The sequence below is a fragment of the Crocodylus siamensis genome, chromosome 1 (assembly GCF_052110815.1).
Source record: "Crocodylus siamensis isolate JL-2025a chromosome 1, ASM5211081v1, whole genome shotgun sequence".
NCBI classification, from domain to species: Eukaryota; Metazoa; Chordata; order Crocodylia; family Crocodylidae; genus Crocodylus; species Crocodylus siamensis.
The window spans coordinates 390,178,634-390,189,897 of record NC_143395.1 but is presented as its reverse complement, the minus strand read 5'-3'; the positions used below and the strand labels follow the sequence as shown (position 1 = coordinate 390,189,897).

The window sequence follows — 11,264 nt, the reverse complement described above, 5'->3', positions numbered from 1 at the left end:
TGGCAGCATGGTGACTGGTAGTAGTTTTAATTGCTTTGGCTCCTCATTGCCACCAGTCATCCTACAGACAAATTTCTGGACCAGTGAGGAGCCCTGTGAGCTGGATCTGGAGTGCAGACCTTGGCTAACTGGCCTGGGTGGAAGAAATCTGGAAGCAGAAAGAAGGGAGGACCAGTGGACACAAAGACTGGTTTCACCTCACCATTTGCATGTAAACATTTTACCCAGCACAGTTAAAATAGGCACAACTAGTTCCTAAGCCTCCCATGACGCACACCAATGAGAACATACATATTTGGGGCACCTACCCCCCACTCTCAAGCATGTGCACCAACAGCTATATGCAGATGAGGCCTACACAAAGGCCATCACACAGGTGACAACACCTACATCTCAAATATTCTACATGCTTTGCCACAGCCCACTCTGACAAAACCACTGAAAGACTCAGAATCACCTCCTCCTGTGCCAGCCACTGAGACGTGTTTAGAGTTGGCCATATCCAAGAATCACTTCTCCCTTGTTAAAACATAAAGTACCTACATGAGCAGCTCTTTGACCCAGAAGCTACAGTTAAGACAGTAGGAGCTGCCTGGAGATGGTCTTGATCAACAGTTGCCTAGCATGGGTCTAAGCCAGTAGCAGCCTCCTTACCAAAGAGATACTTCATACAGCCCCACTGAAGAGCCCCTCATTGAATTAGCGTCAGATTCTTTCCCTTTGTCTTGAGTCAATAGGAGACACACTGCAGGACAATATCAACTCTAGGGCATTAGGAGTTGTTGGGAGAGTGGCAAGTATAAGCCAGTATAGACAGAGAGGCAACTGCTTTCTCAGCTGCTTGACAAGTCATTTAAGTACCACAATGTTATTTGGATGGATGCCCTCCCCTTTGGCCCTAGACAGGCAAGCTGTCCTCCCTATCACCTTGCCCTAGTCAGTCTCTCACCTGCAGGGGCTCTCCTTCTTATCCCATTATTCCTCCTTTTCCTAATCCCCTTTCCCCTGCAGATGCAAGGATGATACCTGTCCATGAGCCACATTTTGTGCACTAAGGTATGGACACCTCTTTCATCAAGAGCAGAGCCAAAATATTATGGTGTTTCATAGACTGGTGTTGGTTCCTGTGTTGTGGGGGTGGGGATAGGGGCAGGGGGAGGAGGCGTTTAGCTGTATAAAGGGGCTGGGCTTTGTTATAATGGGCATGGGGGAGCCAGAACAACCCCACACCATAGGAGTACCTCTTCATGCCCACCCCAGACCTGGAGAGACTCTCTGAAGGCTGGGAAACCAGGTCTGAGCGAGTCTCCCAGCAAGGGAACAGACACAGGTATGGTGAATGAGGAAAAGCCTACCATGTGGACTAGCAGAGGGAGAGAATAAAAGATGCTGAAAGCAGCCTGAAGGGGGCTGCACAGGCCGTGAGCAGGCTGCCTGGAGCCTGGGGTTACCAGGGATGGAGCAGCCACTGGGAGGGGGTGAGAGCATGACCCCTCATCTACTTGCTTGTTTGTTTGCACAGGCCTGCAGTCTTTCCAGAACCTCTGAAAGATAAGAGATGACCAGAAGATGAAGCCTAGGAAGAAGACAGCCAAGAGCTAAGCAATAGTTTATTCAATTAATTTTGATTGCTCATTTTGCATTTCCAACAAGCCCTGGGTGGCGTTGTGGTGTTATCTACTAGCTGTGCTGCAGCAGAAGTGAGGGCCCTGAACAGTGGGTGCTAGCCAAAGCTAGCAGAAAAATTAAAGTGATCAGCTCTGCTAGCATGACCAAACAGGCCTGATGGATTTGTCCCCAATCTACCCATAGGCAGCTTACTAGCTACAGCAGAAGAACCTCACATCATTGAGTGTCGTGTCATCCCCCTCACCCTGGGGTGGTTCCACCTTAGTCTGGAGCCTGCAGATGGCCCCAGAGTAGCAGTGATTACTCCAGGAGCCAAAAGTGCCCCAGACAGAACCTGTATTGCCCTCTTGCACTCTCCCATCTAACAATCTAAACTTGATGTTGTTGGCTGCTGTGTCATCACCATCTCCTTGCGGTGACTCTACTTTCAGTGAGAAGGCAGTCAGGTACAACCTGGGATGCCACTGCTTCGCACTCCATTGACCCCACCTGCAGGAGAAGAAAACAGTCTATCTAAGATGTGTTCAGGCTCAGCTAAACCCTATGGGAAACTGGTCAATCTCTTCAACTGTGCACTGGGCCCAGAATTCCCAGGACACATAGCAGCGATGAGCAGAAAGGCCTGGAAGGGTCTGTGAAGGGTTTTTTTAATTATTTTTTCTTCCCTGGGCACCTGCAGTATTGATCCTGGTCTTCCCCGATTTGCTGGTAGATAACTTGAAGGCCTCAGGAAAACAGTTTTATATGGAACATACAATTAATATATCTTTCTCCCAAGCATCCCTCACATAGAAGGAAACCCCTCCAGGTTGAAATCTTGGTCTCTTGAAGTCCCCTTCCCAGGATTTCACACAAAGATTTCTACAATGTGTGGGAAAATTTTCATATTTACCCTTATTTGTGCCATTTTAAAAAGACTCTGTAATTAGTATTATTTCACCAGTCACCCACATTCTCTACAGAAAATAAGAATTTCTAATATGAAATGGCCACTTTACCCATCCTAGAGAAGCCAAAGTACAAATGCAAACCACTCCTGTAACTCAGTTTGCCTGGCCATTTATAAACAGGACTGTTACAGTACACACCTTTCCCCTGTTCCCAGCTTTACACTAGCTGTGTTCCTTGCTCCACCTTAACTGGCTCTTCACCCCAGGTGTCCCTGCTTTATCTCATCAGTCATGCCTTGATTTTCCTCAGTGTGCAAGTCACTGGAGAAAAGGAGCATCTAGTTGACAGGGTGACTCGTGACTTTACAGTCCCTCCACATTCTTAGCTGGGATTTTCTTCACTAGGTACAAGTCCTCTAGTCTTTTCTTCCCTGGCCTTATGAAGTTTCTGAGTCTTGCTGAACAGGCCCAGCACTGATCTGGCCTTCCTTATGGCTGGTTAGACCTCCCTCATTCTCCACATTCAGTTTCTCTGGATCTATTCTCCTTCCACGCCAGCTAGAGCTCATGCCTTTTCCTCCATCACAGCCCTTCTGCCCTGCTTTCCTACTGGGACCCTTCCTTTATACTGCTGTGAGAGGAAAGACCTCCCACTTGTATTTGTCCCTGTCCCTTCTTCCTGCTAATGAGGACTAAAGGGGCCCATTACAAAGGGGAATAGTCAACGAGTGTCCAGTTGCAAATTGCAGCATTCATTGTGGGGTGGGGGAAGACAAAGGGAGGGGAAACGGTAGCAAGATAAACCAATGAGGTACTCACGGTCCCACTGAAGATGTAATGGTTGTACCATCACTACAGTACAGGAGGATGCCATTCAGAGCTGAATCATCCCCAGAGCCCTGAGAGGGCTCAACCTGGAAGAAGTGGGAAAGGACCCAGGGTTTCAGGGAGGGTCAAGAAAATTTCTTGAGACCAACAGCCCCTCTTAGCTTCCTATAACTAAACTCTGTGAATTAATTAAAAAAAGACATCACATTATAGAGTCAAGGAAATCATTATTGTTTTCATCATTGCCCTAGGAAACCAGGAGGTGATCAGGCAACTTTTCCTAGATATTCCCCTTTGTACTTTCCAGTTCCTCCTCATCCAGACAATAAACCAAAGATTATGGACTAGAACCCAGCAGGGAAGAGGGAGAAGACAGCCTTAGCCATATTTCCCACCCACACACACCTCAGCATTACATTTTAACTGTGGCAGCAACAGGCAACTTCAGAGCAGCACAGGCAAATAACATTAGATTTACATGAACTGAGCAAAGCAGGTTCCCATGCAATCCCTTAAAGTGTGTACTTTTTTGCCATCAGCACTGTATCTATTAGGAGTTTTGTTAGCATGTTGTTGAACAATAAAAGAAAAAAAAACAGGTACTAGTCCTTCCCTGATATAGCTGTGCTGACAACACTTCCTATGATAGGCCTAAAATTTCAAAATCAAATATTCAGAAACTTTGTTTCCTGATGACTGGGGAAGGATCAAGAAGAGAGGACAGAATGAACCCCCTTGAAAACTGCATAGAATTCAGAGAGGTCCCTGCTGCAAAATGAGGAGAGCAGGGGATCAGGAAAAAAATTACCTTCAGGGAAAATCCTTTGGTTCTTCCTGTTTAGTCCCCAACCTCCTGGCACTGGTGTATAGGCAGGCAAGTGTCCCATTGGGAACCATTGCCTTCACCAGAGATCATTCAGCTGGGAGAGGGCAGAACAATAGGCCAGGAATATGGCCCTAGTGGATGCATCTTGAATGGTCTGGAGAGGGAACAAAGCATGCCTAGGAAGTCAAAGAGGAAAAGTTTGTAGTAGATGCAAGCTAATAAGAATCTAAGTGAAAATTTATATGAGTAAGCCAAAGTCAAATCCCAGAACAAGACTGAGGGAGATAGTATTTTGTCTTAATATCATGGTTGTCAGGTGCTCTTTGATCTAGTACATTCATCTTGTTTTCTCTGGGAGCTCTCATAGGCAAGGGCCATAGACCAATGGCTGGAGAACCAGGCATGTTTGCTCAGCCAGGATAATCCAAAAGTAGCCTGGGACAGACTTAACTCCTATTTGGGTGGTGCCCGCATGAACTAACAAGGAAGTGGGAAGGAGTTGCAGGGCATGGTCAGGACCTGGAGGGAAGGCCCCAAAAGAGGGAAGGCCCCTTCCTCCTCAAAACCATGGAAAAAAACACAGTTGTAGCAAACACTGATTTTCACGTACCTATACCGAGGCACTGACCTGGAATTGATTGAACTGGCTGCCATGAGAGCAAGGTGATGTTTTTTGTTCTTGCTTTAATCAGTGGGTTCCTGGAATTACTGGTGTTGACTAACATAAATTCCCCAGCCTGATTATGTAATATTCAACCCATGTAGATAGAGGTTTACTCTTTATTAACTTATAAATTATTTAGAATTTGTGCTTCCCAAGTTTCCGCTTAGTGTTTCCCCCTAATATAGTCTTTGTTCTTTATGCATTTTCAAGACTTGTGAGTGGGGATGTATGACCTCCCACAGGATGAACTAAGCCCATTGCTTATGAAAGCTTTGATACATTGTTAAACATCTCTGATATAGTCTATAGGGTGCAGAGCTATCCTGCTTTATGTCTGACTTCAGGCTAAACACAGCTGATTTCTCTCTCCCACAGGAGGCTGTGGATAGGGACTCAAGCTGCAATTTGCCAGAAGAATTACACTTATTATAGATGTGGCAGCTAATATTGCCTGTTAAGCCACACAACGTTTCCTATTCTAAGGCCCTTCTTTCAGTTTTTTCTAACTTTGCAAAACTACCATCATTTGTGTTGAAATTTTCCAGGCCTGAGGTCTACCTCAGGCTGAAGTTTTCTGGAAAATTTTAGTTCAAACAATTCAATCATTTCTGAGAATAAGTTTATGGGAAGAACATATTGCTTTCCCATGTAAAACTTCTGGAAATGTGTTTCAACATTTTGCTGCTATCAGAGTCGCTGAAATCACGTTTGGCAAAAGAGAAGTAGATAAAATTAAAACCGTCCCACATTCAAATGACGCCATGACAAGAAGAACTGATGACATGGCAGAAGACATAATTAAACAAATTTCAGAAAAAATTATCCAGAAACAACAGTTCGCTTTACAGATTGATGAATCTACCGATGTGTCCAACTATTCACAATTGATGATGTTTGTCAGATACATTGATGATGAAGACAAGCAAGGGATACAGAAACAAATACATGGATGCAAAGAATTGGACACAAAAACAACAGGAGAGGACTTTTTTTAGATCTTAAATGAGCACATTATAAAAAATGGATTGTCATAGGAGTGGTGCGTGTCTGTGTGCACAGACAGAGTGGCAGCAGCAATGGTCGACAAAGTGGTCTTGTTGCTCGCTTAAAAGCTATAAATCCTTCAATCAAGTGGAACCATTGTATTATCTATACACATACTACTGACCTTCTTTACTGAAGTTTGGTGGATGTCACATGGAAGGTTGTTGAATTGCCTGTTCCAGTTGAGATATGAAGTTACCGTCTCTCTCAGAGAGATGAAATCTGAATGCTTACAGTATTTTGAAGATGAAGTATGAATTTGCAAATTAGCCAATCTTAGTGACATTTTTGATAAAATCAATTACTTGAGCCTTCAGCTTCAGAGATACAACATAAATATATCTAGCTTGCATGACAAAGTAAGAGCTTTTAGGAAAAAGTTGAGGTTCTGGAAAAACAGAGCTTTGTGTGGAAATGTTGGTTCATTTCCACAGGTCTCAGAATTCTGTGAAGAATATGAAATCCCTCTGAATGAAAGTGTGAAAGCAAATATTAAAGAACACTTGGTAAATTTAGAGTCAAACTTTGAACATTATTTCCCTAACGTTGAAGAGCATGAAGATCCACAGAAACTATGGATTTTGAATCCATTTAATGACAGTGCGATTGAACAAGTAGGGATTTCAGAAAGCATGAAGGGAAAACTTTTTGAGCTTTCCACAGACAGTACGCTGCAGAGGATGCAAAGCATGAGATTGGGTGACATCCCTGCATTTTGGCAGAAAATGAAATGGGAACACCCACAGCTGAGGAACAAGGCTCTCCCATTTGCCTCAACATATTTGTGAGAGACCAGTTTCTCACACTTGACTGGGCTAAAAAGTAAAATAAGAAACAGTTTGTGCCCGGAAAATGATCTGATAGTAGCAATAAGTAGTTTAAAACCAAGATTTGGAATGCTTATGTCATCCTAACAGGCCCAAGTTTCTCATTAAATCCACATCTTACAAGAACTCATTTTTATGCTATTTTAATAAAACTAGCAAAAAGTCCCGTCCAATCCCTGATTTGTAGAACAACTCTAGAGAGGGAGAGTATAAGTTCCAGTCACAAAGATACTTCTGTTTAGAGTTTTATTAATATAAATGTTTGAGTTATATATTGTTTTTACTGTTCTACAATTTATGATTCACATGTGATTTTGTTTCAAAACCTGTTGAAAAATTCAATAAAAAAGAATCCAACTTAAATTCTGAATTATTGTATGCCTATTTGTGTGTGTGCCCCCATGTCTGCCTGCATGTGTGTGTCACAGCGTGTTGCTGCATGTGTCTGACTGTGTCCTTGTGTCTTTTTATCTCTGAACTACAGAACCAAACTCTCCCTTCACCCACTACCACCACAGTACTCCTGCAGACATACCCTTTTTAGAAAAAAAGCGGACACAATCTTCCCTCCTCCTGAGGGTCATCCCCACAATTACGGTTGCTACCTGTCCACCCTCTCTCCCCACTTCCCTCTCTCTCTTCACCTTCCCCCCTTCCCTGTCTCATTCTCTCTCTCTTGCCCTATGTCCTTGTCTGTCTCTCTCACTCACCCTCTTTTCCCTTCTCTCTCTCACCCCTTCGTCCTCTCAAAACTATGGCAAAAAATTCCCCAGCAATAATTTAGCATACCACGCTTTGTGTGACACTGGGTTCAGTCCTTCTAGCTTTGACCAACATCACCTCTAGCCTAGGTGCATACTTGAGCACCCCCGCTATAAAAAGTAGCAACCCTACCCACACCAGATCAGACATCTGTCTTATCATGGCCTTTTATACACAGCCCTTCTTCCATCATATGGCATACATTAATCTGTAACTGTAAAATCCCCAGGAAAATTGACTGTTGGGGTACTTATTACAATTTTCAGAAGTTAGGGGGTACTTGCTACTTAAAAGGTTGAGAAACACTGCTTTACATGATGCTAATGTGCAGTAGACTAATTCTACTGCACGTTAGCACATTAGCACAGCTTCTGCCATGACACACTAATGTACAGTAGTCTACTGTGCTTCCAGTGTCTCATGTAGATGCATCCAAGGTCACTGAATATTCAGTCTGCCCTGGGCGTGGGATCAAAGCTAAACAGGATTTTCCATGCAATTGTAATGCTGACTGCTACAAGCACTGCAATTGCCTGGGCAGCCTTAGTCCAGCCCCCTTGTACAAATGCTTTATGATACCATTTTTTAATTACATGAGCAGGTACTGGGTTTTCCACAGAATCCTGCTGCTTCATTATATGCATGAGGCCTTTCTTGTGGGATGAATCGGGTTTAGTATCTCATTTGTTGCAGAGACTGGAAAGCATGCAGAGACAGAGGAATGCAGGACAAGAGAATCTCCTTATTCAGGCAATTGAATCCAACACCCCAGGGAACTAGCTGGGTTCTCTCTCTGCTGCAGTCCATATGTTAACACTAAGAAAGGCACTTAGATTTTCCATCCATGGTTATTAACCATGTGCAACTTGTCTTCTGATGTGCCTTGAGACCCTAGGGTCTGATTTGCAGCAGTGTTGAGCCCACTCTACTACAACCAAAATCAGCGGGAGTTCTGCTTTGAGCATATTATGTGCCTTTATAAAACTCTGACATCAGGTCCTAGAAGTCTCTCACTGGGGACACAACATTAGAGAATGCTTTCAATCTTAATCTCTGCATCTCTGCTCCCCTTTGTAAAATGGAGAAAATACTACCCACATCCCATACAAGGATTTTGAAAAATTAATTAGTTAAATATTTGTAAAGCACTTGTATTCTACAGTGAAGAATACCACAGAAAAGCCCATAAAGCAGTTCATAATTTTGTCTTCAGAGCAGGGTCCAAATAATGTGCATTAAAAATGGGAAAGGCCCAAACTCCAACCAATAAGAATTAAACGCAATGCAAACAAGCAGTCAGCATCTAATGCATGCCATTGGCTCATTTCTGAGTCATCTCAACACCTTTCTCCCTCCTGGAAACAGCCCCCCAATTTTTTGGGGGGGGAAAGGGGGGCTGAGGTGAAATTGCAGAGTAGATTTTGCCTCTTTGGGGGATATGAAAATTGTGTGTGTAGTGCTGGTATGTTCACACATGCATTGTGTGTATTCATGACATATCAAGAAGGAGCTCTAGCTGCTGTTTCTGCCCTGCAGTGGAAGTGTCCTCATCTCCTCAGGCAACTTCTTTTCCTGTTTAGCTCTGTTTAGGTCTTTCAGAGGTCCAGAGTATGGCTACAGATTCTAAGACACAATAACATGGAGCAGACCTTGATACTCCTCTTCATTCAGTCTGTCTCAGGCAGTAAACGAGGCCTAGGGACAGTGCCAACTTATGTCACAGGTCATGGCTAGTCAGCTCTCTACAGATCAGCAGCAAGTTGGTGGGATCAGAGTCAAAGACAGAGGATTGAGTCTAGTTGGCAGCATCTCTTTCGCAAGAAATCCTGTGGATCAGAATGACCAACTTCAAGGAGATCTTTAGGAAAGAAAGAAATTATATATATTGTCAATGATTCATCTCCTTTCTGTTCAAATGCTTGGCCTGCAAGGAGAGCTGTAGTTCACAATGTCACCTGTCTACAATAAAAAATTATGCTTGGCTTTGGAAGTGAACATGAAAGTAACAAACAGAATATGCATAGCAGAACTGAGAACACACATCACTAATTTGTATTCCATCTTTATAGCAACCATGGCAAAACTTTCCATTGAACCAAAGTATGCTACACATTGGCACATTAATAGACTGATTAGCAGAGTCCAGAACATAATCTGCTGTGGTTTTGAACACATTTCTGAAATTGTACTTAATGTATCACAATTTGGAATTGTTTTTGTGACATTTTTTATGGCTACAAAGTTTTCAAAGGGCACATCTACACATCACCATATGGTGACATTGGTATGATGCCATGTTTTAGCACTTCCTTTTGAAAGTACTAAAGCACGGTGTGGTAGAAGCAGTTACTGAACCATGAGTGTGGCGCACAGGTAGATTTCACCGCTATGTCACCGCAGCAGTGCACTATACCCAGTGAGTGTGCCACCAGGTTACATAGCTGGCAATCACATGTAACATGTTTGTTACGTTGCCATAGCGTGCTGTACAGTGATGTAGCCCATCACTATGTCACCATAAGGTGACATGTAAATGCACCTAAAGGGTCAAAAACTCTTGTTTTTCTTTAAATAGATTTATGCTAGAATTGCTGCTGTTAGTTTCTGACTGGACAAAACCATATGCATATTTCACAGATAGAAGATATTTCCCAGGGACTTATTTACCTCATTGAGTTTATTGTGGATAATTAAGCATGTATCATTAACATTAACAATTAATGGAAAATCAATAGAACAGAACGTTGCCAGAACAGTTTTGATGAGGTCTCTGCTTTGATTTTATCTTCACTTCAGACACTGTTCAGCACAGTGCACTGTCATTCCACTGAACTTTCTGGTCCAATTTTTCAAGAGATCCATACTTTTAAATGCCTCAGTTACTGAAAGATTAGACCTGATCTCTGAAAATCAGACCCCTTTAAAATGTAGCAAGTTAGGCACCCAGAAACCATTAACCGCCTTTATCTTGGTAAATGTAAATTAAATTCTACTGTGTAGTAATACACAATACAAATATCTTGTAATATAATAATAATAACAATAATAATAATAACAACGACAACAACAACAATAAAAATAATACACAAAGGCTGGGCTGATTAATAAAAAAATGGGATAATTTAGAAGTCCAGAACAATATCTGTGGGACATAAAATATTGTGTAAAAAATTGTAAAACCAGGATGATGCAATAGCCTTTGTGATGAGTGAATATTATTACCTTCCAAAGTTATCTCTAACCATTTAAAATAGACGCATGCCTCCTGACATGTGTTTTATCCTCACAAATGGGAGCATGAAAAAAATAGTAGCTTTTTATCACTATTGGACTATCCATCAAATCCCAAATATACTGTAATATTTAATATTTGCTCAGCTACTGTTTGCAACAGTCCCATTAATATTCAATCATCTCTTTCAAGAATAGTTTAAGAAGTATAGGTTGTAGTCATATTGGTCTAAGGACACAGGCAGACAAGGTTCTTTGGGTGAATTGGATATCTTTTATTAGATATCAGATATTCTCCCAGTCTCAGTTCTAATCCTCAAAGGGAACTTACAAAACACTTTTCACAGATAATCCTATGAACTTCACTTCATCAACCGCCTGGATACACAAAATCATGGACTAAATATAAACATTGGATTTATGACACATTATAATCTGCCTGACATCTGACTCCCCAAGTACTTCTCCACTATTACTAGGCCTGTGCAAATAGGGAAGCATTAGATTCAGATTTGGCCAGTTCAGAGGCCAGTGATTTTATTTGGTGATTTGAATCACTGTTC

At 42.3% G+C, this 11,264-nt stretch overlaps 1 protein-coding gene across 1 annotated transcript; it reads right to left on the bottom strand.

The window, feature by feature from the left end:
* Positions 1–1,820: 1,820 nt before the first annotated feature.
* Positions 1,821–5,360, bottom strand: LOC149875231 (vitelline membrane outer layer protein 1-like). The gene is made up of 4 exons (XM_090052720.1): positions 5,345–5,360; positions 4,156–4,181; positions 3,339–3,433; positions 1,821–2,118 (listed from the first exon to the last, which is right to left on the bottom strand). The coding sequence occupies exons 1-4, from the start codon at positions 5,358–5,360 to the stop codon at positions 1,821–1,823; spliced, it is 435 nt and encodes a 144-aa protein (XP_089908846.1).
* Positions 5,361–11,264: the final 5,904 nt, after the last annotated feature.

Bases quoted from the DNA above. Each gene is read 5' to 3' on its own strand.
- LOC149875231 (XM_090052720.1), bottom strand. The intron at 3,434-4,155 runs GTAATTTTTTTC...CACTTCTTCCAG, and splicing joins CCAAAGGATTTTCCCTGAAG to GTTGAGCCCTCTCAGGGCTC. The intron at 2,119-3,338 runs GTGAGTACCTCA...CTTCTCCTGCAG, and splicing joins ATTACATCTTCAGTGGGACC to GTGGGGTCAATGGAGTGCGA.